This window comes from Euleptes europaea, chromosome 14 (genome assembly GCF_029931775.1).
Source record: "Euleptes europaea isolate rEulEur1 chromosome 14, rEulEur1.hap1, whole genome shotgun sequence".
Taxonomy (NCBI): Eukaryota; Metazoa; Chordata; class Lepidosauria; order Squamata; family Sphaerodactylidae; genus Euleptes; species Euleptes europaea.
This window is the reverse complement of record NC_079325.1, coordinates 51541060-51569017: the sequence shown is the minus strand read 5'-3', so window position 1 is coordinate 51569017 and position 27958 is coordinate 51541060. Positions and strand designations below refer to the sequence as shown.

The 27958-nt window shown below is 47.7% G+C and overlaps 1 protein-coding gene across 1 annotated transcript in view; it reads left to right on the top strand.

Moving 5' to 3' along the window:
* The first annotated feature begins 2871 nt into the window (after positions 1-2871).
* The window catches only part of DDX31 (DEAD-box helicase 31), a 77913-nt gene continuing 52826 nt past the window's right edge, over positions 2872-27958 (top strand). The window contains exons 1-14 of the mRNA XM_056860164.1: positions 2872-2976; positions 5836-6083; positions 7948-8023; positions 8388-8431; positions 10465-10535; positions 12499-12563; positions 13902-13946; positions 15548-15589; positions 18441-18505; positions 19497-19616; positions 20062-20168; positions 21951-22192; positions 22927-23103; positions 25352-25411. Of these exons, the coding sequence (XP_056716142.1) occupies positions 2872-2976; positions 5836-6083; positions 7948-8023; positions 8388-8431; positions 10465-10535; positions 12499-12563; positions 13902-13946; positions 15548-15589; positions 18441-18505; positions 19497-19616; positions 20062-20168; positions 21951-22192; positions 22927-23103; positions 25352-25411 (1467 nt within the window). The remainder of the gene's footprint in view (positions 2977-5835; positions 6084-7947; positions 8024-8387; positions 8432-10464; positions 10536-12498; positions 12564-13901; positions 13947-15547; positions 15590-18440; positions 18506-19496; positions 19617-20061; positions 20169-21950; positions 22193-22926; positions 23104-25351; positions 25412-27958) is intronic.

Sequence of the window (27958 nt, the reverse complement as noted above, 5' to 3'; positions counted from 1 at the left end):
ATTAGTTACCTTCTTGATTTAATATGGCATGAAGGTTGAAAGGCAACATTTTTGGGGAGGAGCTGTGGCTCAGTGAAAGAGCATCTGCTCATCATGCAGAAGGCCCCAGGTTCAATTCCTGACACCTCCAGTTAAGGATCTGATAGGAGGTGATGAGAGCCAGCGTGGTGTAGTGGTTAAGAGATGCGGACTCTAATCTGGAGAACTGGATTCGATTTCCCACTCCGCCACATGAAGCCTGCTGGGTGACCTTGGGCCAGTCACAGTTCTCTCTGAACTCTCTCAGCCCATGCGGAGGCAGGCAGTGGCAAACCACCTCCGAACATCCCTTGCCTTGAAATCCCTACGTGGTCACCATAACTTAGCAGTGCTGGCACTTTCCATCACTAGGAGGGATATGGCAAACCTGCGCTGGAGAACCACTGCTAGTCTGAGATAGGGTGGCCTACTTCCAGGTAGGGTCTGGAGATCTCCCAGAATTACAGCTGTTCTCCAGCAGTAGAAAAGAGCAGGAGTCCAGGAGCACCTTAAAGACGAACACAATTTCTGGCCGGGCAGGAGCTTTCTGAAGAAGTGAGCTGTGGCTCACGAAAGCTCCTACCCGGGTAGGAGCTTTCGTGAGCCACAGCTCACTTCTTCAGAAAGCTCCTGCCCGGCCAGAAATTGTGTTCATCTTTAAGGTGCTCCTGGACTCCTGTTCTTTTCTACTGCTAGTGACAGTGAAATGCCTGAAATCATTATATGCTATGGGAAATGTATTCTTTGATTTGAAATATATTCAATAAATTATATCTGCACTTATAAACATGCCAGACTCAGCAGATAAGAGTTGGCATCTATTATAAAGTCACACCAAGCACCTATAGATGTTAGCAGGCCTCAAACCTAAAGAGGCCACGTTTTACCCTCTAGTTAGAAGTTAATTAGAGAAGCTGTAGACGATCTTAGTATGCTCTCATAAGCTGGTTTTCCACAGATAAGAACCAGCTAGGAACCTCTGTCGTTAGAGCCTTGGCAGAAATCAAGGTCCAAGATAAGAAGGCAGTAACTTAGGATCAAACAGAGCACCACCTGACACTGTAGGGTCTTCTTGTTCATTAGTGAACATGAGATCATCACTTTCTCTGTAACCGCCTTCAATTCTGTAATAGGTTATGCTAATTTGGGGGTCCCGAGTATTGGGCATTTGGGTCCTTACGTGTGTATTACGCCTCTGTAACCACCCATTATCGAAGTCTATATTTGTGCTTGCAATCCTTTGATTGTGCTTTGGGCAATTTTCACCAGGCGTTTTGTGTATTGGCCAATAAAACAAACTGCTTTGAATCTTCAACCTCCTACTGTTTTATTGTTATTGGGTATTGATACAATAAGACAGGCATATCATCAGACTAACACGGCTACCCATCCTGAGCTGTTCTCCAGATGACAGCCATCGATTCCCCTGAGGAAAAGGGCTGCTTTGGAAGGCTTATGGCTTTCTGTCCCACTGAGACCCCTCCCCAAACCCTGCCCCCAAATCCCCAGGGAATTCCCCAACCCAAAGTTGGCAATGCTGTTAAATGAGAAGACCATTCTGATTTTGATGGCTCAAGGGTCTGATTTCTGTGTAAGGCTGCTTCATGTTGAGACAGCAAGGTAGACTTTCTCTGAATGTGGAGGATCCACTTAAGTATTTTGGCTTAGTAGTTTGTGATAACCTTTTCCCCTTTCTGTAAATGTATTGAGATAGCAAGGGAAGTCTGTTGCTGGGCAGGACAACTGTGTGTGAAGGCCGTGGGTGAAATGTCACGGAGTGTCAGAGTGAACGAGAAACAATGATAGGAGAAACTGGATGAAACTGCAACTGTCCTGAGTCGCCTTTCTGTCTGTAATGTGTAATAGCAGACTTTAGGAGTTAGATTTTCAAACACAAAGACTCAAAGCCAGCTTTGGAAGAATCAGATTTATTATTTCAAATAGCTATTTGAGTCTCCAGACTCTGCCCTTCAGAGGCTTTTCAAGATGGAGATGGAGCTCCAGATACAACTGTGTTCAGACTTATATAACCTCTTAATTAGCTCATTACAATATTTTAACTACACATATTACATCATAGCTTTTCACTGGGCTCAGAGGTCTAGGGGACGATCCATACAAATTAGAATAACATTGGTTTTAATGATACAGACATTTGATTGGTGAATCATAAAGCAGCAATAGTCCTGATTGGTTAAAGAAACTTGAGTACAGTTCATTGTTTTAACACCTGGTATTTCATCTAATCTTTTACTCCCTAATGATTCTCAGACATTCAGACGCCTTTGCCTGTTGGCCAACCTTGGAACAAACAAACAACACTGTATAGTTCTCTCTTCTTAAATTCTTTTCTGTCTGTTTCTAACTTCTAAACCTATTTCTCCAGAGGCCCTCTGAGTTTGGAGTTTTAATAATATTTCTTAATTTTCAACTCTTTAACAGGTCTGCGGCTTCATTTGCAATCAGAGAGGCATAACTTGAATCTGGATCAATCTCTCTTCCCCAGTGTAATCGGGACTCAGAGATTTCTGCCCGTTAGGGCCTCTGAGTCAGCAGTTGCAAATAAACGGTTTTCTTGAAATAACGGTTCGGGTCTCTCTCTCTCCCCCCCCCCCCGCCCCCAACCGCCGTTTACCACAACAATGTGTGTCAGGCATCTGCTTAGACACCTTTGTCTGGGGTCCTTCCACTGCCACGCTCGCACGTGGGTGCTGGTGGAGCGCCTGCTCGGGGCCGGCCCACGCGGAGTTGGGGGCTCGTTTCTCGGGACCCTCCGTGCGGACCCCCCCGCCCCCCCCCGCCCCCCAAGGAGGGTTACTTTCGCTTTTGGAGAAGCTCCCTCGGAAGCCGGCCATGCTTGCCGACGAAGGGCTGCTGATCCACGTGAGCTCTTCGCCTCCCCCCGGCTCCGCGGGGCCAAGGAGATCCGCAGAGGCTCAGCGGGGCAAGGGAAAGCAGGTATCGTTGTTGCAGCCGAGAGGGAGAAAAGGTCTTGGGGGGGGAGGGGAGGTCATTGGGGTTTTTAAGAGCAGTGTGACAGCCAGATAGATTTCCCCTGAATATGGAAGATCCATTTAAGCAGGCTGATTTAATAACCGTGGTCTTGGTATTTTCTTTCCTGACGTTTCGCCAGCAGCTGTGACCGGCATCTTCAGAGGAGTAACACTGAAGGACAGTGTATATTACTCTTCCTACACACTTGACACTGAGAGACACTGTCCTTCAGTGTTACTCCTCTGAAGGTGCCGGCCACAGCTGCTGGCGAAACGTCAAGAAAGAAAATCCCAAGACCACGGTCACACAGCCCGGATAACCTACTAGAACCAATGAACTCTGACCGTGAAAGCCTTCGACAATATTCTGATTTAATAAGTTTGTAATAACCTCTTTTCCTTTCTGTAAATGTATTGAAAATGTATTAGGACAGCAAGGGGTTAGCTTGTTGCTGGGTGGGATAACTCTAGGTGTGTGTGGGCGAAAACGCACGGTCGTTTTATCCTCCTTTAATCCCTGTTTCAGCCAGGATTCAGCCAGGATCAAACGCATGCGTTTTGTCTAATGTGCGTTCGATCCTGGCTAAAACAGGGATTAAAGGAGGATAAAGCGACCATTCGTTTTCGCCCTGTGTTGAGTTACCAGGGGAAGAATGTCTGCCTGGATACTAGCTATCTGTGTGTGTGTGTGTGTGTGTGTGCTAAGTTAGTAGTGTTGTGGTAAACGGGGGTTCGAGGGGGAGAGAGACCCGAATCGTTATTTCAAGAAAACAGTTTATTCTGGCAGCTGCGACCCAGAGGCCCTAATGGGCAGAAATCTCTGAGTCCCGATTGTACTGAGGGAGAGATATTTATCCAACTTCAAGATATGACAACCCGTCAACATTCAGGGTAAAGCTGATAAGCACTACAGACATAGAGGCGGCAGTAAAGTAACAGTTTCACCCAGTTCTTGTTATGGTTTACCGTAACCCTCCGTGACTGTTGCCCCAATTACTACAGACATAGACACACAGAGATATCCTGCCCAGCAACAAGCTATTCCCTTGCTGTCCTAATACATTTCAATACATTTACAGAAAGGAAAAGAGATTATTGCAAATTGCTAAATCAGTGGATCTTCCATAGTCAGGGGAAGTCTACCTTGCTGTCTCAGTCAGGGGAAAGTTACTGTGAACAATAACAAGAACTGGAACTGGAAATAACTGCCTGAGCTCTAGAGGCTCCAGTCTTTGTAAACAACCTGATAGGCATGGAAAGTTGACACGTCCTCTCAAGGCATCAATTTTGGTTAAAAGTGTGCGCCCCAGTATAATCGGGGCCCAGTTATTTTGCTTGCTAGAGTGACTGGGTGACCAGCTGGAATAAACTGTTTTTCTTGATAATGATCTCGGGTCTCTCTCTCCCCCCCACAAACCCCTGTTTACCATATCAGCAGGAACCACCTCAGTTTGACTTTGGGGGGCAAACTTGAGCTCCTTTTGGATTCCTCGTTCAAGAAGCTTTGGAAACCAGGGCAGGCCTTTTATCCTGATTTGGGTGTCGCTGAGTGTTGTTTAGGGTTGCCAGCTTTTGAGTTGGCCCATGCTCCTGTGCCTTCAGCAGAAAATTGATTTGTAGCTACCGTGAAAAGCTTCAGCAGCTAATTCCTGAGAATCAAACTACCATTAAAGACACATTAAAGACCTATTGGTGTCTTTTATCACATGTGGTATAGTCCGTGGCATGTTACGTGATGAAGAGTTGAGCAGGGTATCTGTTGCTCTGATTTAATTTTGATAACTATCACGCCGTTGAGGTCCTCATGTGAGTCCCATCGTGAGAAAAGTGGGGACAGTGGCTCCGTGGTAGAAGGTCTCCTTGACATGCAAAAGGTACCTGGTTCAGTGCCTGATCAATCCCTCCAGCATCTCTAGTTAAAAGAATCAGGTGGCAGTGAATGTGAAATACCTCTCCCTGAGACCTTGAGAGAGCCACTGCCAGTCAGCGTAGACAATCCTGACTTTGATAGACTCAGTAGAAAGCAACTTTATGTGTGTGTTCATGTGGTTGCCAAGTTGGGATGATCTTGCTTAAAAGGAGCCTTTCCCTCTCCTGAGTCAGAGGAGCATTGAAAAGAAAGCTGTTCTGAGTACCAAGACGGCAAGCAGAGATCAGGAGAACACCCTCTGGGAGAGATCAGGAGAACCACAGCCCGCTGGGAAGGGCCATGGTTCTGTGTCGGCCAGAGTCCCTCCTGTACTGGAGTTAAGGAGCCAGCCCAAGAACGTCTAGCAGAACCTCAGGAGCACAGAGGGTAGCAGTGTACTTTGGAGCAAACAGCAAATGAAGGAAAGTCCTTAAGTTGCATCCCCCATTGCAATGGGTGAGGGGGGGGGGGTGTTGCTGGGCCTTGGTGGGGGTCTGTGCAGATGGAGACCAGGTGGTTCTGGACAGGAATCCCCTTACAGCTGCTTTCCCTTGAGGATAGTGAATGAGAACCACTGAGTTATGAATAAAGATGCCAAGCAGATGCTCTACCACTGAGACACAGCCCCTCCCACCGAAAAAGAAAGCACTGCTTTAAAAAGGCCGGGGGGGGGGGAGGGGGGAGTACTGTTTGAAATGGTCAGAGCAATTCAGATCTCTTTAGAGACAGCTCACAGGCTGACTGAAATGAGGTGTATTAAATGCCTATCCCTGTATTGCTTTACCCGGAATCGGGCCAACAACGGATAACATCCAGTTTAGAACGGTAATCTGAAAGGGGCCTTAGTTTCAGGCAGACGTGTATGTCACTGAATCTGTTCTTTCTCTCTTCTCTTCTGCTTCTAAACATCTCCAGCAGCTGAAAAGAAGATCGCAGTGGCCGGAGGAAGGCACGCCCGCAAAGCGGAAGTCACGCTTGTCTTCGCCCCAAGCCAAGAAACGGGCGACGGACCCTTCAAGGGGCATCAAGGGAGCGGGCCCACCAAAGCCTCCTCCTAAGAAGGCCTTGACTGAGGGGAAAGTCAGCAATGTGAGCAGCGGCAGGCCGTTGGTGAAGACTTCCTCTCTCTTCAGAAACAACCCTGAAATCCCAGACCTTCAGAGGTATTGTGGGACTCAGCTGTATGAAAGCAGCCAGGCTCAAATCCCTTTTTGAAACAGGTGCAGAAGTTCAGGGTGGGCCTCTCCCATGGGTTACAGAATGTCCCTTTATTACTCTAGCTCAGTGGTCCCCAACCTTTTTGAGCCTGCAGTCACCTTTGGAATTCTGACACGGTGTGGTGGGCTCAGCCCCAAATGGCTGCCACAAGAGGGGGAACAAACCAGAAAATGGCTGCCGCAGCTTACCTTCAGACACACAGTGATGATCTGTCAGCTGTGGTGGCAGCTGGTGCCAAATCAGTGTTTTTAAAAATCTGCACAGCCAATCAGATCTCCAGTGGTCAGTCAGAAACTTTGCTGGGCAAAAACTTCGCTGGGCCTGCTTACTTTCTAAAGCACTTGGCAGTGCCAGAAAAGGTGTCGGTGGGTGCCATCGCACCCACAGACACCATGTTGGGGACACATGCTCTAGCTGTTAACTAGAAGAAGAGTTGGTTTTTATATGCCGACATTCTTTACCACTTAAGGAAGAATCAAACCGGCTTACAATCTCCTTCCCCTCCCCACAACAGACACCCTGTGAGGTAGGTGGGGCTGAGAGAGCTCTAAGAGAGCTGTGAGTAGCCCAAGTTCACCTAGCTGGCTGCATGTGTACGAGTGGGGAAGCCAACCCGGTTCACCAGATTAGCCTCCGCCGCTCATGTGGAGGAGCGGGGAATCAAACCCGGTTCTCCAGATCAGAGACCATTGCTCTTAACCACTACACCATGCTGGCTCTCTCCCAACCTCCCCACCCCTCCCCTTTTTCACTTCTTCCGAGGCAACTAGAAGGGCTACTTCGCCCCAGCCGCGAGGGATGGATTTGGCTTGGAGCTTCCAGCTGCTGATCCTTCTTTGTCACCAACATCAGATTTTGAGATATGTGAGCAACCATTGGGGGTTGGGGGTTGGCCAGTGTAGGGATGGAACAAGAGAAAGTGAGCAGTTTTTTCAGCCTGAGGGCCACATCTGGATCTCCGCCTGCTTTTGAAGACTCCAAGTCAGGCATGGGCTCTTCACTTTTCCAGTACTATGACAGCTTTTCGGGGAGCCTCAGCCAGATACCTTATGCTGTGGCCTAGCCAAGATTGTTCCGTGGCTTGAGAACCACATGAAAAGCTCCTGTCACCCAGATGTGGCCTCCAGGGTGTGTTTTGCCCACTGCTAGCACACAAATTAGGACTTTATGATTGAATCAACTACCTTGAATGTATTTATGTATTTATAGTAGTCATATTCCGCTTTTCAAACAAGGATTGCCGAAGCGGTTAACACTTAAAAAAATATATTCAGTACCTGTGTAGAAGTTAAATACCAAAGTAGAATTAAGAAGTGAATGAAAACGACTCTTAAGTGGAATCTCCCCAGAAAATTATTCCTGCTGGACTTTTGTTACTGAGAGAGGAAAGACTTCAGCTCAGACTAGACTCATCTGCCTTTTGTAAACAGCCACTGTTTTGCTACTTTTTGAAAAGCGAGCAGTAAAGGAAGCAAACTGGCTTCCCCGAGGAGGGCATCCTGAGATGGTAGGACTGCCACCAAAAAGGCGTTCTGGGGCAATCTGCTCTGCTGAACCTCCAGCGGCAAAGGAGAGACAGAAAGATCTGGGAGGGGCTGTGGCTCAGTGGAAGAACATCTACTTGGCATGGAGAAGGTCCCAGGTTCAGTGCCTGGTATCTCCAGTTAAAGGAACCAGGCAAGCAGGTGATGTGAAAGACCTCCACCTGAAACCCTGGAGAGCCACTTCCATGCAATGAGAACCTTCCTTCCTTCCTTGGCATAGTGCAGAATAGTTGTTTTGAGAGAAAAAAATTACCTTCTTTTATAGGACTTCAGTGGAACAAGTGCAGGAAAGAGTTTTCACTTCCGATTCTTTCGATCAGCTTGGCCTCCATCCCCACTTGGTGAGTTATTTTCTTTCTTGGTGCTCTGTACAGCATCTAGCACTCAGCACAAAATTAACTTTTCACGTCTGTAGCTCCTCTTAGTGTACCATGTGGCCAACTGCCAAACTTGGGACTGGGTGCGACGTCTGGAGAATCTCAGTTTATAATGAACTAGAAAGCTAACTTTCTAATACTGTTGGACCCAGTGAACTCCCGCAGTACAGGGAGTTTATTTTCTCTATTTTTATAGTATCTACTTTTAGCAATAACATGATTTTGATACCCTTTTGTTGGGTGTCATGTGCTTTAGGCTGCCACGGTGGTACAAAAACGGCCTATAATTCTAGACCCGTACGTCTAATGCTGTCATATTTTCCATCAGGTTTCAACCATAACATCTGTTTTGGGAATGTCTAGTATGACCAGGTGAGTCTTCTCCCATATACAAAACCTGATTAAGTAAAGTAAGGCTTTTGGTTGATATTCCATATCTTTGGATCAGAGACGGCTTCTTTGTTGAACAGTGGGATACTGGAATGAAATGTGGTATGCACGTATTCAGGATTCTCTTCTGCGTATCGGGATCAAATACAAGTTTGGCCCTCCTTCCTTAAGGGGTTTAAGGAAATATGTAAAACGAGCATGGAGATATCAGCATGGAAGCGGGCATGTATAGTTCCAGCAGAAATCTCTGGGTGAACTGTAAGCTTGACCCAGACACCTCTTTTGAGCATGATGCTCCAATTTCACATTGGAAGCGAGGTTTCTTGAGTGTCGAGCTGCACTAGTAATGTTCTGCAGTAGTGGAGTAGAGTAGTGCTGTTGGCGGCTGTCTGCCTTCTCCGTGTCTGCTGGGAGATTTGGTGCAACTAATTTCACTGGAATTCTGATGGATTAGCTGGGTGGAGCGTTGGCTTGTGCGTGCCACCATGAGCAGGGCAGGAGATTGCTCATCATTTCACTAGAAGGCACTACAGGTAGAGAGTATCCCTTATCCGGACATCCCATATCTGGATTGATCCACACTATTCCAATATACTGAAAGATCTGAAATACGGACCACTTGGCCCCAACCAGTCCAGATAAGGATACTCAACCTGTACCAGGAACGGTGGCTTTTTATAGGGTGGAGGGAGGTGTGGCTAGCCTTTCCAGCTCTTGCATTGGACAGAACTCCAAGGTGTGTGTTTGGCTGTTGAGGCTTTGAGCTGTAGTCAGTCTGGCCCTTAGTAAGCCTTGAGGGAGCCTCCGAGGCGGAGGAGAGCTTGAGGCCAGGGAGGTTTGTGGGATTGGTGGAACTTGCCTTGACACAGGCAAGGAGACCATCTTGACCTCTTCTCTTTTGCGGAGGGATTTTTGTTTCTGTAGGTGTTTCGAAATGACAGAGGCCCAAAGGTACACCGTGCAAGAGGTCAACAGCAAGAATTCAAAGAGTTTAGCAAAAACTGTGTAGAATTTATGAACAGTGAAATGCAAAAAACAAATTTGTATCACGATATGACAGACAGTTCCTCAGTCCCTCAGTATCAAATGTGTGGAAAAACTGTTTACAGTGTCACACTTCAAAAACTGCATTCATAATAAGTGATCATTCTTAACAAAGTCTTAATTCTTAAGAGTCACGCAGCAAAATTACAACCACAAGGCAGGAATGCCAGCTGAACGGTAGTTCCCGTTTCGTTTTCTTCTTCAGTCAATGGGGCCCATATCTATTGAAACCAAAATTTTCCAGCAGAATCAGAGTATAAATAGGGTTGCCAGCTCTGGGTTTGGAAATACCTGGAGATTTTTGGGGCGGAGACTGAGGAGGGCTGGGTTTGGAGAGGAGAGGGACTTTTAACGCCATAGAGTCCAATTGCCAAAGCGGCCATTTGTTCCAGGTGAACTGATCTCTATCGGCTGCAGATCATTCATAACAACAGGAGATCTCCAGCCACCACCTGGAGGTTGGCAACCCTATAAATAAGAAACAACTGGGCTCCTAGAGCTGGTAAATGTTATCTGTTAAGTGCGTTGTCGGTCATATTGTGACACAAATTTAATTATTTTTTGTATTTCACTTCATAAATTTTACACATAATTTTTGCTAATTCTTGTTGTTGACCTCTTGTACTGTGTACCTTTGTCTCTCTGACATTTTGAGGTCTTCTTTTACCTTTCTTTAACTTGGAGTTTTGCAGTGTTTTGCAGTGGGCCTCTTCATCATTTCTAATGTATTGCCGTCTGGAGTAGGTTAAGCTAGGTACTCAAACCAATTGAGCGCCTTGAAGATGGCCACTGGCCACTGCAGAAAACTCCCTGCTCTTCCATTTCATGATTGATTGATTTAAAAATGTCAATCGCCTGCCCTACATGAAAGCCCGCCAGGCCCCCTAGCCAGGATGCTCTTAATCAGTTGACTCCTTATGAATTTGTTTTTTCTGCCCTTTTCCCTCCTTTACTGAACAAACCCTGTGAAGTGTTCAGAAGCAGACCATTCCCGTGCTGATGCAAGGCAAAGACGCTCTGGTGAGATCGCAGACTGGTTCCGGTGAGTTCGCGGCTGCTCTGATTGATAGCTAGAACAGAAGGGGAGGCAGGAGGGCGGTTCGGCGTGAAACAACTGCAGGGCCTCCACTTACTAGCTAAGTGTCTAGAAACCTGTGTTGCTCCGTTCACACCTTGAGGAAACAGTCTCCTTTTCTGAGGTGGGCTTGTTCTTAAAAAGAAAGACAGGTCTTTTAGGCATGGCTGTGTCACTCGCCGTCACCCCTCCGACGACTTCGGGTCTTTGTTGATTATGCACGCCGTTTCCGACCATCGGAGGCCACTTTGCTCTCCCCCTGCCTTTCCCCGTGTTTTGTCTGCATTTTCAAATTTGAGTTAAAACAGGTCCCTGAAAACGCGGGCAAAACATGGGGAAATGTAGGGGGAGAGCGAGGCAACCTCCGATGGTCAGAAACGGCATGCATAATCAGCACAAAGACCTGAAGTCGTCAGAGGGGTGACGGCGAGTGAAACAGCCTTGCATAAAAGACCAGAGAGAGAGAGAGAAAATGGGACTCTTATTACTTATACAAAGCTGCCTTTGCACTGGTAGGACCTACTCAGATCGGGAGTAGCTCTCAATTATTCTGACTTTTCTCCTTCTCCGCCTCTAACTGCCCATACAGGGGGTTGAAATTTGGTCTCCTTGTTGTTTTGAATTATGTTACTTCTTGTCTGGTCTGATGTTTTAATGCAGAATATATTTATTGCATATGTTAGCATAAATTGCCTAGAACCCCTTGAGGAGGAATTAATAAATAAAATAAAAATGGTTGAAGCTGGTGTGTCTCAGAACCAGCTGAGAGGCAGGGGCACCTAATACTTTTCCACAGACCCTGGATTGTCAAATCAGATTGCTCAGTTCTTCTGAGTGTGTAAACTGACCCTGTAGTATTGTCTGAGGTGGCCAAGTAGTTAGTCCAGGCCTGTAATGTCTCTCCAGAATTAATAGTGGCAGAAAGGTGGGAAGGGCTGCTCAGCTCAGAGGCTAGCGTTAGTTGGGGCTGAGGGGAAAGATATATGAACACAAAATTTCCTGGTCAGGCTTTCTTTCTTTATTTATGAAATTTGTATCCCGATTTTCTACCCTTACAAGGGCCACCAAAGCAGCTAACAATTTAAAATGTACATGATAAAATTACATTTTAAAACCATTAAAATCAACCCTCTCCAAATACACATCATTAAAACAATAAAAAATAAGACTTAAAATACATACAAAACATAAAAAAGCATTTAAAACATTAGTTAGGAAGGAGGGACCATCGAGGAAATGCCAAACAAAACAAACAAAACTAGCTGGCGGAAGACAGCAACAGAAGGGGACAGATGAATCTCCCTGGAGAGAGAGTTCCAGAGCTTTGGTGCCGTGACCGAGAAGGCCCTCTTCCGGGTTACCATCCGCCTAATCTCAGAAGGTGGGGACACCTGAAGCTGGGCCTCCAAAGATGACCATAGCGGTCAGGCGAATTAATCTTGCTCAGTATGGTCCCTGCTGACAGTTAGTGACCCATCTGAGTCTTGATTTTTGTGATTTTGTGGATGGCCGTCTGTCGGGAGCGCTTTGATTGTGGGATCCTGCATGGCTGGGGGTTGGAGTGGATGGCCTTTGTGGTCTCTTGCAACCTTCTGTGATTTTGATCAGAGCAAGGCCTTGAGAGGCTGAGGTCAACCTGGGGCCTCTGCATACGAAACAGATTCTTTCCCACGGAGCCACAGCCCCTCCTCTGGAAAGAGAGAGAGGGAGATCAACTAAAGGTTCAGAAGGCACAGTGTATCTGTCCCTCCTTCCAAGCTCCAGACGCAGCCCCAGATAATCTTCATAAAGCCCCTGATTGCAGGTGGGTGGGGAAAATGCCCCTCTCCACATGCAGTTATGGGAATGGATACTTGAAATCTGAAGTCTCCCATTTTAAAAAAATAAGTCAAAGTTGTTGTTTTTTAATTCTCCCTCTGCTCTTCCAAAGGTAAAACACTTGCTTATGGGATCCCTCTTATTCAATCCTTGCAAAGAATGGAGCCAAAAATAAAGGTAGGAATGCTGAAATTGGATTTTACTCTCTAAAATCCAGCACTTGATGTTTGTATCGTGCTTTCCTTTCGTTTTTCTATATCTTAGTCATCCTTACAAGACCTCCATAAAGTAGGCCTGAAATATTTCCAGTAAGCATTCAGAGGAACTGCTGAGGTCTTCTATGGGAGTAGCTGCTCCGTTTTTCCCCAAGGAGAGTCAAATTAAGAGATCTTGCGGTGGGGGGGTATCCAAAATTCCCCTGCCTTAGTTGCCTCGGAGGACTTATGCTTTCTGAAGGGGTTACCATGCTGCCATTTTGTGCCCTCCTACTGTGGAGATGGGAGGGGGCGTAGCTCAGTGGTAGAGCATCTGCTTGGCACGCAGAATGTCCCCGGTTCAATCTCTGGCATCTCCAGTTGAAAGGATCTGGTAGTAGATGATATGAAAGACCTCAGCCTGAGACCCTGGAGAGCTGCTGCCTGTCTGAGAGCCAGCGTGGTGTATTGTTTAAGAGTGGCAGACTAATCTGGAGAAGTGGGTTTGATTCCCCATTCCACCACATGGGCAGCAGACTCTAATCTGGTGAACTGGGTTTGTTTCCCCACTCCACATGAAGCCTGCTGGGTGACCTTGGGCTAGTCACAGTTCTCGCCGAAGTCTCTCAGCAAGGTGTCTGTTGCGGGGAGAGGAAAGGAAGGAGATTATAAGCCGCTTTGAGACTCCTTAAAGGTAGAGATACTGTGGACTGCCAAAAAAAAAATATCAGTGGGTTATACATCAAATCAAGCCTGAACTGACCCTAGAAGCAAAAATGACTAAACTGAGGCTATTGTACTTTGGTCACGATATGAAAAGACCAGAGTCACTGGAAATGACAATCGTGCTAGGAAAAGTGGAAGGCAGCAGGAAAAGAGGAAGACCCAACGAGAGATGTATTGACTGTAAAAAGGAAGCCACTGCCCTCAATTTGCAACACCTGAGCAAGGCTATTAAGGATAGGACGTTTTGGAGGACATTGATTCATAGGGTTGCCATGAGTCGGAAGCAACTTGACGGTACTTTACACACACAAAGGTTGAGAAAAGCGAGGCATAGAAACCAACTCTTCTTCTGTCTAGAGTAGACAGTACATACCAAGTGTCTGATTCAGTATCAGATAGGTTCGTGTGGGTTTATCATTCTCTGGGAATCCTTTTTTGCATCACAGCAATGAAGAGTGTGGCTACTCAAAGGGACTGCATATAAAGAACTGCAGAGAGTTAGAATAATCTCATTACCCCTGCTGCTGGGTTTGGTGATGTTCTGCTGAGTCTCATTTGGCCTCTCATTCTGCCTTCTTCTCCCTCATTTCCACAGCGTAGTGATGGGCCTTACGCCGTTGTCCTGGTCCCAACCCGAGAAGTAAGTTGCTGAAGATCTGCTGGTCGTAAGGCCCTAATGATGCTGGTTGCATGGCTAACTGGGCTCGAGAAAATGAGACTCTCCCTTTCAAGTGGAAGTTCAGAATCTTGAGTTTTTGTGGCCCAGGCCATGGAGGGTGCAGCCTTGCCTTTTGGAAGTAGAGAGTGGCCCATGAAAGCACCAAGAGCAAGCATGTTATTTTTATTTGATTGGCTTATTTATGTATATCCCACCTTTCTCATGGAGACTCGAGTGATGTGGTCGATTAGCATGATACATCTAATAAGCAATGCAATAGGACTATGATTACAAAAATCAGAAACAATTAGACCTGATACATTGTATAAGAAATTGCATTGCAAAAAAGCATAAAGTACAGCAAGATACTACATACAATAAAGAGATCATACTAACTAGGGTTGCCAGGTCCCCCCACGTCACTGATGGGGGTAGGGGAATCTTAAAGGTAAAGGTCCCCTGTGCAAGCACCAGGTCATTCCTGACCCATGGGGTGACGTCACATCCTGACGTTTACTAGGCAGACTATATTTATGGGGTGGTTTGCCAGTGCCTTCCCCAGTCATCTTCCCTTACCCCCAGCAAGCTGGGTATTCATTTTACCGACCTTGGAAGGATGGAAGGCTGAGTCAACCTTGAGCTGGCTACCTGAAACCAACTTCCGTCGGGATCGAACTCAGGTTGTGAGCAGAGCTTGGACTGTAGTATTGCAGCTTACCACTCTGCGCCATGGGGAATCTTACCTGGGTTAAAATGAGGCCTAGGCCTGATGATGTCTCTTCTGGAAGTGACATCATCACATCCCCAATGACAAGGGAGATGCTCTGGTATTTGGGTAAAAACTCTATGGTAGAAGCAGCTTTTACCTTATAGTTTTGCCCAAATACCAGAGCGTCTCCCTTGCCGTCGTCAGTGTGATGCTGTCACTACCAGAAGTGACCTCATGCTGGTGCCATTGAGGCCTTGGCCTTATTTTAAGTCTGGTAAGACTCCCACTGGACGGCGCCAGGGGAAGGGGCCCCAAGCGGAGTCTGATACTGAATCCCCCTGCGAGGATCTGGCAACCCTTCACTAGACACAGGGGCATAGATTACAGCCCTGGTCCCTTTCTAAAGGTGCCTTCCTGACCCATTCCATTATATGTGTGTTATGTGTTTGTGTGTAGCCCTGTTACTATTACTGGCCTTGTTGGAGAGCCATTGAGGTCGGCGTTCTGTGAACCAGAGTCATTTTTACAGGACCCAGTGGGACCCTGACCTCGAGTCACCTGACCTTGGTGGGACTGGTAGCTGCAGTAGCATCCTCTGGCTGCCTGCTGTGGTGAGGCCGGAGCACACGACGGAGGTCAGGCCAGCTGGGCCTTCGGCTTGCAATCTGCCACGGCAGGACAGAGGGTGGGGCCCTGGGACCCCGGCCCCGGAGCCCTCAGTTCAGAGCCCTCTGGTCACAGAGGACAAGTTGGGTCGGGGCCCACTCAACCTGTGCTCTGTGTCAAAAGAGGGTCAGCGTTATGCTAAGGAAAGCAGTGCTCAAAATGACCCTGTCTGTTTTATTCTTCTGATCCAACCTTTTGCTTTCTGCAGCTGGCCCTCCAGAGCTTTCAGACTATCCAGAAACTGCTGAAGGTGAGGATCGGTTCAGATTTTCTGTTGGGTTCCACCCCTGCAGCTGCCGTCTGGCAAGACATGCAGTGGGGTGTAGATCTGGAAGGCCATTGCAGGGCAGCAGTTTCATTGTCAAAAACCTTTATTGGCATAAACAACATCCGCTGAGAACTTAATTGTACAGTTTCACTCAACAAAGTTCACCTCTTCCTGTTTACAATAGTGTTCACGAATCCTCATTGCTTGTTGCAAAAACATGGCCACATAGTCACTTGTGGCCACATCCTGGGAAGACATAAGAAAGGCACAAGGGTTCTTGTGAGGGGATAAAATGGAGGAGGGTAGAGCCATGTTCCTCTCCCAGAGCCCCTTGGAGGAAGGGGGGGGGGGTAAAACCGCAGAAGTGTGTTTGAACCCCTACTCTGAGAGGATCCAGTCTAGGGAGGTCAGCTGGCTCCAGTGAGGCTCTCGGGCAGTGGGGTTTATTTATTAGATTTTTATCCCAGCCACAGCCAGGATCAGGGTGGCTGCCAACAAATCAACATGCAAATACAATAAAACCATAAAATGCAGAATCCAATAAGTATCCATTTAACAATTCTAAAAACAACAGTAGTTAAAATTCCAAGATGGCGTTCGACAATAGAGTGCAGCCACCGCTGCCTGACATAGAAGTAGAAGAGTTGGTTTTTATACGTCGACTTTCTCTACCACTTAAGGAAGAATCAAACCGGCTTACTATCTCCTTCCCTTCCCCATAATAGACACCCTGTCGGGTAGGTGGAGCTGAGAGAGCTCTAAGAGCTGTGACTAGCCCAAGGTCAGTGTGGTTTAGTGGTTAACAGTGGTGGAAGAAGAGTTGGTTTTTATACCCTACTTTTCTCTACCTTTTAAGGAGAATCTAACCGGCTTACAATCTCCTTCCCTTCCTCTCTCCACAACAGATACCTTGTGAGGTAGGTGGGGCTGACAGAGTTCAGAGAGAGCTGTGTAGCCCAGGGTCACCCAGCTGGCTTTATGTGGAGGAATGGGGAAACCAACCTGGTTCAGCCGATTAGCATCCGCTGCTCATGTGGAGGAGTGGTGTGTCAAACCCATGTGGAGGAGTGGGGAATCAAACCCGGCTGTCCAGATCAGAGTCCACCACTCCAAACCACTGCTCTTAACCACTACACCACACTGGCTCTCCTTTCCCCTGTAACTAAGGCCCCTCCCCACTGGAGAAAGTTGGTCACCAACAATAGAAGAAAGGTGGGCCGGGAGGCCTGGGATGGGTCCTGTCTTGGAAGGAGGCGTAAATTGGGGCAAAACCTCAGTGACAGCAGGTGTTGCAACCCCGGTCTGAGAGGGGTCTGCTCCCTGTGGAGAGCAGTAAAATCACCCCGGTTGGTGGAGCTCATAAGCGGGTCTCCTTCAGGGGTGAGTGAGCCACCAGCTAAGGCAAAGTTTCTGAGTCCTTGTTTGCGGATTCCAATGGGACACGGTCTTCCCTCGAATGGCGGAGCTGGCTTCTGCTGAGTCTGAGCATCTCGCTCACCTGGCGGGAGCTCTTCAGTGTCTTGGGCAGGTGACGGTCTCTCCCAAGAGCTACTGTCCATTTAAGCATGGCTGTTTCCTCACAGTCGCGGCACTGATTACTTCAGGGCTTTGCTTTTGATTGTGCTTGCATTTTCCAACCATCAGAGGTTGTCTCGCTCTCCCTGCATGTTTCTGCAAGTTCTTCCCGCGTTTTCTGGATGCTGGCTAAACATGAATCCAGAAAACGCGCGAGGAGAGCGAGGCGAACTTTGACGATTGGAAAATTCAGACCAGCGTGGTGTAGTGGTAAGTGGTGGAAGCTGATCTGGGGGACTGGGTTTGTTTCCCCACTCCTCCACATGAAGCCAGCTGGGAGATATTGGGCTAGTCACAGCTCTCTTAGAGCTCTCTCCGCCCCACCTACCTCTCAGGGTATCTGTGGTGGGGAGGGGAAGGTGATTGTAAGCCGGTTTGATTCTCCCTTAAGTGGCAGAGAAAGTCAGCATATAAAAACCAACTTTTACAATAAGAGTTGTTCAACAGTGGAATCAGCTACTTAGGGAGGTGGGGAGCCCCTCCTCACTGGCAGTCTTTAAGCAGAGGCTGGACAAACACTTGCCAGGGATGCTCTAGGCCAGTGGTTCCCAAAGTGGGCAGCATCACCCCCTGGGGGGCAGTGGGATTACCTAGGGGGGCACTAGAGGTGGGCCCCTTCAACTGTGTTGTTGGATAGGGTAGGGGGTGCTGGAGTTCAGTTTGTGGAACCAAGGGGGCAGTGGCCCAAAAAGTTTGGGAACCACTGCTCTAGGCGGATCCGGCATTGGGCTTGGACTAGATGGCCTGTATGGCCCCTTCCAACTCTATATTCTATGATTCAGGAAACAGATGAAGGCCTGAAGGATGGAAAGTTGCTGCAGGCTGTATTCAGCCAACCTGCCAACCCCTGTGTTCCCTGGCTCTCTGAACAGAGCCTGCGTTTTCCATGCTTTCCATCGCCAAAAAATCCCACTCACTGGCGCTCGCCGGCTGAAGGATCCCAGTGTCGTGTAGGAGATTCTGCGTATGTCCTCGGCTGCATGCTCAGTTCATGCTGGGCTCCAGCCAGGCCCCTTATGCCTAGCTGTATATGGGGCACATGCCTGCTTACCCAGTACTCCCCTGCAGTGGCGCAGTGCCAGGAAAGATGGGTAATGGCGGCAAGCTGCTGCCTTTCAGGGAAGCTTGTCTCCTGTCATCGGTTTGCTCATCGGGGAGCCCCGGGGTTCCTCAGATTAGAGCACAGTTTATCGTTTTAGCCCAATGTTTTTTCCCCAAGTTTCACTCTTTCTCCCCTTTCCTCTCCTGCTCCGTTTAGCCCTTTACCTGGATTGTGCCCGGCGTGCTGATGGGAGGAGAAAAGAAGAAATCGGAAAAGGCCAGGTGGGACTCCAGCTTCACAAGCCCGCCTTTTCTCTTCTCAAGCTCTGTCTCTCTCCCTTTCTGCTCCAGCCCCTTTCATCTGTCACTGTCTCCCGGAGTGCCTTTTGGAGTGGGGAGGGAGGCTGGTGACTTTGGATCAGGCTGTGAGCACCCCCCGTCGGAGATCTTACAGCAAGCGGACAGCTCGGGCAGCGGGGAGTGTGTTCACATCTCTCTAGTTTTAAAATGTTGATGAGCTTTCTTAGCAGATGATCCCTGTCGATGCCTGTAAAGTTCCTTCTCTCCCAGCCTCCCCGTCTGCCTCTCCTTCCAGATCTCTTGCAGGCATTTGTGTTTGTGAGCAGACAGTTGAAGGGCCTGCAGAAGAATGCGGGTCTCTTGGAGAGGGACATTTTTAAGAAATATTTTTGCTTCTGGAATTTAATGCAGTCTGAACATCCCATCAAAACAGAGTTGGGCAATTAGAAAGCTGCTTACAACCAAATAGGAAAGCCCATGGGGTTCACTGGTTAGAGTGTCGGAGTAGGGTTTAGGCGATCCAGGTTCAAATCCCCACTTTGCCATGGGACCTTGCGGGTGACCTTGGGCCAGTCACACACATTCAGTCTAACCTACCTCGCAGGGTCATTGTGAGGATAAAATGAAGGAAAACAGAGTAAGCTGTGGCTCAGTGGAAGAGCCTCTGTTTTGCATGCAGAAGGTCCCGGGTTCAACCCCAAGCATCTCCATTTAAAAGGACAAGGTAGGAGGGATGAGAAAGGCCTCAGCCTGAGACCCTGAAGAGCTGCTGCCGGTCTGTGTAGACAATACTGACCTCGATGGACCCATGGTCTGATTCAGTGTAAGGCAGCTTCGTGTGTTTTCATGGTCTGAAGCAGGAATGTGGGGTACAAGGCAGCTGGTTTGAGATTTCCACTGGCCCATTGCACAACTATCCATCCTTCCGTCCCATTTTTGTGAGCTTTTTTTGTCTCTCTTTGCTTTAAAACAGGCTGCGCAAAGGAATCAATATACTGATTGCCACTCCTGGTCGCCTGGTGGATCACATCAAGTCCACTAAATGCATTCATTTCCACCAGATCCGGTGGCTGATCCTGGACGAGGCCGATAGGTAAGGAGATCTGCCAGTAAGGAGGCCGGAGCATCTTCTCTCCTACCCCTCTTGCATGCAACACATTGGCGGCAGAGGGGGCTTCTGAATAGCATGAGGCTTGGGTGCCTCCTCGCCAGGGTGGTGTAGTGGTTAAGAGCAGTGGTCTCTGATCTGGAAAACCAGGTTTGATTCCCCACTTCTCCACATGAGTGGCGGACGCTAATCTGCTGAACCGGATTGGTTTCCCCACTCATCCACATGAAACCAGCTGGGTGACCTTGGGCTAGTCACCGCTCTCTTAGAGCTCTCTCAGGCCCACCTACCTCACAGGGTGTCTGTTGTGGGGAGGGGAAGTGATTGTAAGCCGGTTTGATTCTTCCTTAAGTGGTAGAGAAAGCTGGCAAATAAAAACCAACTCTTCTCGCCTCGTGCTCTGGGTGATCACGCCCTCTGCTTTCGCCAGGATCCTGGACCAGGGTTTTGAGAAGGCTGTTGCTGCGATCCTGAATGCTGTCAACGCGGACAATGAGAAGCGACAGAACGTGTTGCTGTCAGCCACGCTTACGGACGGTAAGCGACATGCTGGTGGCCATCTTTTCGTTGATGTGACTGCTGGGGACGTTCTTAGATGGGTTACTGAAAGGTGTAAACTTAGCTCTGAATCTGAAAAACGGATCTTCTTATCAGACACGGATTTATATGTTACCTACAGAATGTCACTGTTTGCCCTGGCAGCAAACAGAATAAGAGCCAGAGTGGTTTTAAAGAGAGTAACTATTTATAATTTTTTAGAAAGAACAATTTTTTTAATTTAAAATTTTTATTTTCAAAAAAATAAAGGAGTGGACATTTTAAAAAGGGTTGGGCATGATGGGGGATTACAATAATGCTTCACAAGTCTTATCTACTGTTCAGTTATATTGACAAAAATATGTATGTCTACCCTGGGTGTGAATATATCTTATATCCCGAAAAATTCTAAAGTTTACTGTATTTATTGTCCATTTCTGTATTTTTATTAAACTTAAAACAAAAAACATTTTAATAACACAATTTTGATATTCTCCATATCAAACTCCTCATAACTTATACTGTTCTCACGTAAGCATAATAGAGCCTCCAGTTTAAAATAATTTTTACCTGGTCCTGAGAACAATTTTTTAATTTAAAATTATTTATATTGTGTGGTAAATTTCTGTCAAATGCTCTCTCAGCCCCACCTACCTCACAGGTTGTCTGTTGTGGGGAGAGGAAGGGGAAGGTGATTGTGAGCCGGTTTGATTCTTCCTTAAGTGGCAGAGAAAGTCGGCATATAAAAACCAGCTCTTCTTCTTCTATGTCATTGGCCAGAGGTGGAAGAGAAATGGGGATGGCAGTTTATTTATTTATTTCCAGCTCCAGTGCAAAAAGAGTGCCTGTGCAGATGAGAATTTTGGCGTAAATTTATTTATTTATTGGGTATTTTATCCCGCCCTCGTCCCCGGCTACAGCCGGGCTCAGGGCAACTACCGACAAGTGTTAACATATGAATACAATAAAAACCATAAAATACGAAATCCATAGAAAGTTGGTAACCGACAATAAAATAAAAAGGGGGGGTTGTACTCTCTACCTCTCAGGGGGGGACTACTTGGATCTAGCTATCAGCCAGTGGCTGTGAGCTGCTGACTGTTCAATTTTCTCCTACGCTGTGAACTCCCTAGCCCTCATTCCCACATTTCCAAAGCCATAGGCTTACCTTACAGAGGTGTGGTAGAGATTTCTGAGTGATTCTGTGTGAAGTGCTGAATACATTTGGAATCTGCTCTGTCTGTGCTAAATATCATCATATATCAGATTCCCCTAACTTGCAGATCAAAACAAATCTACACTAGGACTGAAGTTTCTGTAAAACTGGGAATTCTGAAAACTTCAAAGGGGGTTAAAACACACACACACACCCAAAAAAGAGGCAGCAATGACTGCAAATCCACAGATGGCACCAGGGAGAAAAGAACTTCAGGTGGGATTTTGGGTTTGGCTACAGAGACCCAAAATTGGTGCCCAACAATAGAAGAAGTAAGCAGGTAGGTTTAAGGAGGGAGTATGAGACAGTGGTGGGGGGAGAATATAAGAGTGGGGGACTGCTTTATTTGGGGGGAGCAAGGAAAAAGGGGGGGAGCACAAGTGGCAGGTGGGATTTAGGAGGGAAAGGCTGAACATATGGGAGCAGTATTCAAAACAGATTCACTTTTTGTAAATATTTAAAAGAGTGATGGTGGATGACTTTGGTTTCTTTTGGTCTCTTCAAGCGGGTGGAGTTTTTCATTCAGCCGGGAAGTGAAGTTTTGCCTTTGTGTGTGTTTGCAACAGGAGTTGCGAGATTAGCCAATATCAGCTTGCACGATCCAGCCTGCATCTCCGTCGTGGAAGAATCGGGGGGCTCGAGTGCTCCCGAGGCAAAAGCGTGCCTAGCGGAGGCTGTTGGGGCCCCTCCCGCAAGGGTGGAAGGTGACGGTTTTGCCGTGCCGGAACAACTGCAGCAGCATGTCACGGTGGTCCCAAGCAAACTGCGGCTTGTGACGCTGGCCGCATTCATCCTCGGGAAGTGCAAGGTGAGTCTCCCTACTAGGGGACAGTTTTAATTTTTTTCATTACATTTTTACCCTGCTCTCCTTTGCCAAAGGCCGGGCTCAGTGGCAGAGCATCTGCTTTGCATGCAGAAGGTCCCAGGTTCAATCCCCAGCATCTCCAGTTAAAGGGAGTAGGCAAGGTCCCAGGTTCAATCCCCAGCATCTCCAGTTAAAGGGAGTAGGCAAGTAGCTGATGCAAAAGACCTCCGCCTGAGACCCTGGAGAGCTGCTGCCAGTCTGAGCAGACAATGCTGACTTGGTCAGACCAAGGGTCTGATTCAGTATAAGGCAGCTTCATGTGTTCAAGGCAAATTGCAGGTTCTAAAAAGGAATGTGTATGTGGAGGTGTGTGTGTGAATGTGCCCCTATTCCTAGGAGCCAAACCCTCTTCAGACGATTCTTTAACCCAATTGGAACGAAGACCCTTAAATATCACACATTGATTTAAGTTGTGGGAGGATTTGAATGAGCATCTTGTGCCAGGCAAGCAAGAAAGACTAGAACTGAAAGCTTAGCTTTGGCTGTCCCATGAGCTTTCATGGATAAGCACTTAAGTTAATATGGCTTCCTGCCCTCTCCTTTTAAAAACAACTAAAAATGTATTTTCAGGTTGGATAATGTGCCATGTGCTGTGCTCTGTGGAGTTTTGTTTCTTTATGTGTGCCGCATCCACACAGCCTTGATCTTGTATCTGTGTGTGTCCGTTATCCCCACAGTTTGAAAAACGCAACAAGGTGATCATCTTTTTCTCCAGCTGTGAGCAGGTGGAGTTTCATCACATGCTCTTCCGCAAAGTCCTGGCCGAGGGACAGGAGGTGGAAGGCTTGGAGCCTCCTCTCTTTCCCCCTTCCCCTGTGACGTTCCAGCGTCTGCACGGTGACATGAAGCAAGAGGTGAGCCAGAGGAGGGTGGGGGTGATAAAAAATTTATTGGCTGAAAAGGTTAGAAGAAGAGTTGTTTTTTATAAGCTGATTTTCTCTACCTTTTAAGGAGAATCAAACCGGCTTACAATCACCTTTTCTTCCTCTCCCCACAACAGACACCTTGTGAGGTAGGTGAGGCTGAGAGAGCTCCAAGAGAACTGTGACTAGCCCAAGGTCACCCAGCTTCATGTGTAGGAATGGGGGAAACCAACCCGGTTCACCAGATTAGAGTCCGCTGCTCATGGGGAGGAGTGGGGAATCAAACCCGATTATACAGATTAGAGTCCACCCCTCCCAACCACTATACCTCTTTTCCTTTCCTCCTCCCACTTTTGAGAAATGTTTCCGAAGATTCTGTTTGGTGCTGCAGGCTCCCCCCCCCCCCCCCAAAATGCTTGTTCTTATCCTGGTCTTATCCCCAAACGACTCGGGATTCTCAAGCTTACAGTCGACACTGTTCTGGCAGTGAGCTTACACGTTTCTTCTCTCCCCCATTTTATTCTCACAACAACCCTGTGAGGTAGGTGTGTGACTGGCCCAAGGTCACCTAGCAAGCTTTCATGGCAGAGTGGGGGACTCCAACCTGGGTCTCCCAGATCCCAGTTTGACACTCTAACCCATACACCATGCTGGGAATGAACTGGTTGACCCCTGTAGGAAGGGAAAGGAAGAGGGGAGTGGACCGGTGGCTCGGGAACTCTTCCACAACGCTCTCCTTAACCTTGACGAGGCCTGGCTGCGTTTCCTTGTGGCACCGCAGACGGTGAACAAAACAGCCCTTTGCCCTACAGCGAGAGGTGAAGGATCGGCTGTTTGTTCCCGTCCTGCCGAGCCCCGGAACATGTGCCTTGCGTGCCCTTGCATCCTGGCCTCTCTTCCACCCGCAAGAGGCGAAGCAGGGCGGGCCTGGCCCGACTCAAACCTGACCAGCTGTTAAGGCAACCAAAACACTGCTCCGAAGCTGGCACCAAGGGAAGGGTTTTGCCTTTTAGTACCCAGTGTGTAATTAGCACTCGATGTCTTCAAATTAAGAGCATTAATGGAGCTAAATTGCGGTTCCCATATGGTACTGCTGGGCACGGCGGCTGTCGCTGGTGAGCTGCTCTCTTATCCTGGTTCTGGCTGAGGGAGGATCTCATCTCTTTCCTTCCTGTGACACATCCTGGCTCATCTGGATAGTGAGGAGATCAGCCCTACCCTGGCACTAGGGTTGGCCACCAGTTTATCCTTTTTTAGCTGTTATGGTTTAGAAATTTATGTGCTTTACTAAGTAGCCAGCATGGTATAGTGGTTAAGAGCGGCGGACTCTGATCTGGGTTGATTCCCCACTCCTCCACATGAGCGGCGGAGGCTAATCTGATGAACTGGATTTGTTTTCCTGCTCCTACACATGAAGCCAGCTTGGTGACCTTGGGCTAGTCACAGAGATCTCTCAGCCCCACCTACCTCACAGGGTGTCTGTTGTGGGGAGGGGAAGGGAAGGTGATTGTAAGCCGATTTGATTCTTCCTTAAGTGATAGAGAAAGTCGGCATGTAAAAACCAACTCTTCTTCTAGCTTAGACGGTTGCTACGTAGTGAAACAGGTTGCTGCCCCAAAGATTTACCTTCTTCTGTCTTTTAGATAGCGTCAATCATTTTTAAAATTTGAATATTATAGTAACTGACCCTAAATATAGGAAGCCCTGACCTGGAAGGCCTAGGCTAGCCTGATCTCATAAGATCTTGGAAGCTAAGCAGGGTTGGTCCTGGTTAGTACTTGGATGGGAGACCACCAAAGGTGACTGAGGTTGCTATGCAGAGGCAGGCAATGGCAAACCACCTCTGTTTGTTAGGAGGGTCACCACAGTTATGTCTTCTCCTTCATCCCTTTCACATCCCAAAAAGCCACAGTAAATAAACACATAATATTACCCTCTCCCCACAATCAAGTTTTAATTAATGTACTTGTTTATATGTTGCCCTCAAGATACATAGCACTTCATGAACTAGAGTAAGTGAAAGTTAGGTCCCCATCCCAAATAGTTAGTCTGGAGCGCTAAACCACTCTTTTTTAGTTTGTATAATGTTCTCTTTCTTAGCCTCTACATATTGACAGAACCCAAAGATTTCATGAGCACAACACAAATCCTCCATAATCTTTGCATTTTTTCCATCTATTTGTTAATTTTATTTGCAAGCCCAAGTGACCCTTCTCTCTCTCCCCACCCCATCCCCCAGGAGAGGACAATTATCTTCCAGGACTTCCTGCAATCAAAGGCTGGTGTTTTACTCTGCACTGTAAGTTTCCAAACACAATTGAAGCCAATTTGTTTTGGCGTCTGGTAGGGAGGCGCATGGGACTAATTCTGAGTAAGAGTTGTCCACCATTTTCCGGAGGAGGGCAGCACAGCCCAGATTTTTAAATCCCGTGGCTGCAATGCAGTGCGGCTAGTCCTCATTATTACCCTGGCGGCAACCTGTGCTGTTATAAAAGAGCTGCAGTTTGCTCTTCAAGCCTCCTTCAAGGGCAGGTGGGCAGCCAGAGCGTCCCTTGCTGATGTTTCTCTGCTTCCTCTGATTGCCTTTTTGGCTTCTGACCTCTTGGCGCTTCAGGCTGCTGCATCAGTACACAATTTGCTCTCTAATCATACCAGCTGTTGGCCTGGGAAAGAGGCGCGTCTTGGTGATGGCTACTTACTGCGAATGTGTAAATTGCAGCAATCGGGAGTTATTAGGGCTGAGAAGCTCTGGCTGCCTCTGGTGGTTGTTGGACTGGCACTGTGTGGTTTTCCTTGCTTACATTCGGGCCTCTTCGGCGGGCTTCTTTTGATTGGAAAATTGCAAGTCTGTGTGTGTGTGAGTGTGTGTGTGTATAGCTAAGCATTGCCTTTCCGAATCAGATCATAAGTCCATGTGACCCAGCATGCTTCTAACTAGATGTGTCGGTGAAGCTGGCAAAAGCGGCAGCCTTCTGCTGTCGATTGTCCCCAGTGTCGGCATTCAGAGGTACACTGCCTCTGAACATGGTGGTTCCCTTTAGCTATCATAACTAACAGCCATTGACAGACCTATCCTGCATGATTTTGCCTAACCCTTTTTAGAAATAATTGATTGCCCTTGTCGCGCCTTGTGTCTGGGAGTTCCTAATTAATTTGTGGGTTTTTGTAAAGGCTTGCTTCCTTTTATCTGCCCTGAACCTACTGCTACTCCATGTCCTTGGGTATCACAAGCAATCAGCCTTCCGTCTTCCCACGCTTGTTGTTGGCTGGTCCTAGTAAGCACTGTCAGGGCACCTCTTGACAGGGGCAGATTGGCCATTGAAGAAGCAGAAGAAGAGTTGGTTTTTATATGCCAACTTTCTCTACCACTTAAGGGAGACTCAAACCGGCTTACAATCACCTTCCCTTCCCCTTCCCACAACAGACACCCTGTGAAGTAGGTGGGGCTGAGAGAGCTCTTAATAGAACTGTAACTTGCCCAAGGTCACCCAGCTGGCTTCATGTGGCGGAGTGGGGAAACAAATCCAGTTCACCAGATTAGCCTCCGCCGCTCTTGTGGAGGAGTGGGGAATCAAGCCCGGTTCTCCAGATCAGATGATTCCCCATTCCTCCACATGAGCTGCGGATGCTAATCTGGTGAACCGGGTTGGTTTCCCCACTCCTTCATGTGAAGCCAGTTGGGTGACCTTGGGCTAGTCACAGGTATCTTAGAGCTCTCTCAGCCCCACCTACCTGACAGGGTGTCTGTTTTGGGGAGGGGAAGGGAAGGTGATTGCAAGCCGGTTTGATTCTCCCTTAAGTGGTAAAGTCGGCATATAAAAACCAACGCTGCTTCTTCTACCCCAAAATGGCTGCCGCAGGGGTCAGAGCCAAATACTAAAATGGCTGCAGTGGGGGACGGAGCCAAAGGCTGAACCTCCATCCCCAGTTACACCAATGGGAAACCCTATCATTTGAATGAAAGAGCCAATAACAAGCCCTGCCTTACAATGGATTTGCCCACTTTCTGAAAAACGTGGCAGGCACCAAGGGAAGTATTGGCAGGAACACTGGGGACCCATCCTTCGTTAGAAGATAACAGGTGATCGCTGCCCATAATCCCGGCCACCCAGCTTTCTCCTAAGCCGTTTTTACTTTCCAATCCATCCCTGCCTTAGGAAGTGATCACCTCGCCTTATCTCATGTTATGGTTGCTGGGCTAGCTCTTCCTGGTTTTGTGAACGTATCTTGGGAAACAGAAAAGGTTATACTCACGTCAGGTATTTTAATATTTAAGGGGCCCTCTTTAGCAGAGGGCTGACCTTGTTTTCCTTCTCGCATTTCAAGAAGATGGTGGGAAACAGCCAGAAACTGGCCAGAAATTCAGGTTTTTGTGATGCCCGCAGAGTCGGAGGCAAGCTGGGCCAGCTCTGCCATGAAACAGGGTGGCAGGTGTGAGAGAATTCTGAAAGCGCATAATCCGTTTACTGTGTTCGGCCACCACATAGCGGCGGAGGGGGATTTTTTGTTTTGTCTCGGGCCTTCTTCTGAGAAATGTATGCGACCCACTCTTCAGACCTCCTCAAGAGTTTACGTCAGACATTTACAAAGATGCCTGCCTTCAGCCAATTTCTGACTGGGTCCACGTCTGTATTTGAACTGTTAAATCAACAGCAGCTTTCAAAAACCAAGGAATTGGCAATAGCCGTGTGTACGTATATATTCTTCTGCGAATGCCTTTCTCCTCCAGCAAAGTTTTTGCTTGGTTTTCTCGAAGAGGTCCCCCTTTTTAGAAGCAAGTGCAGCGAGGGAAGATCATTTTGGAGATGCGTTTGCTTGTTAAATCCGTCACGCTAACTCGTCTTGC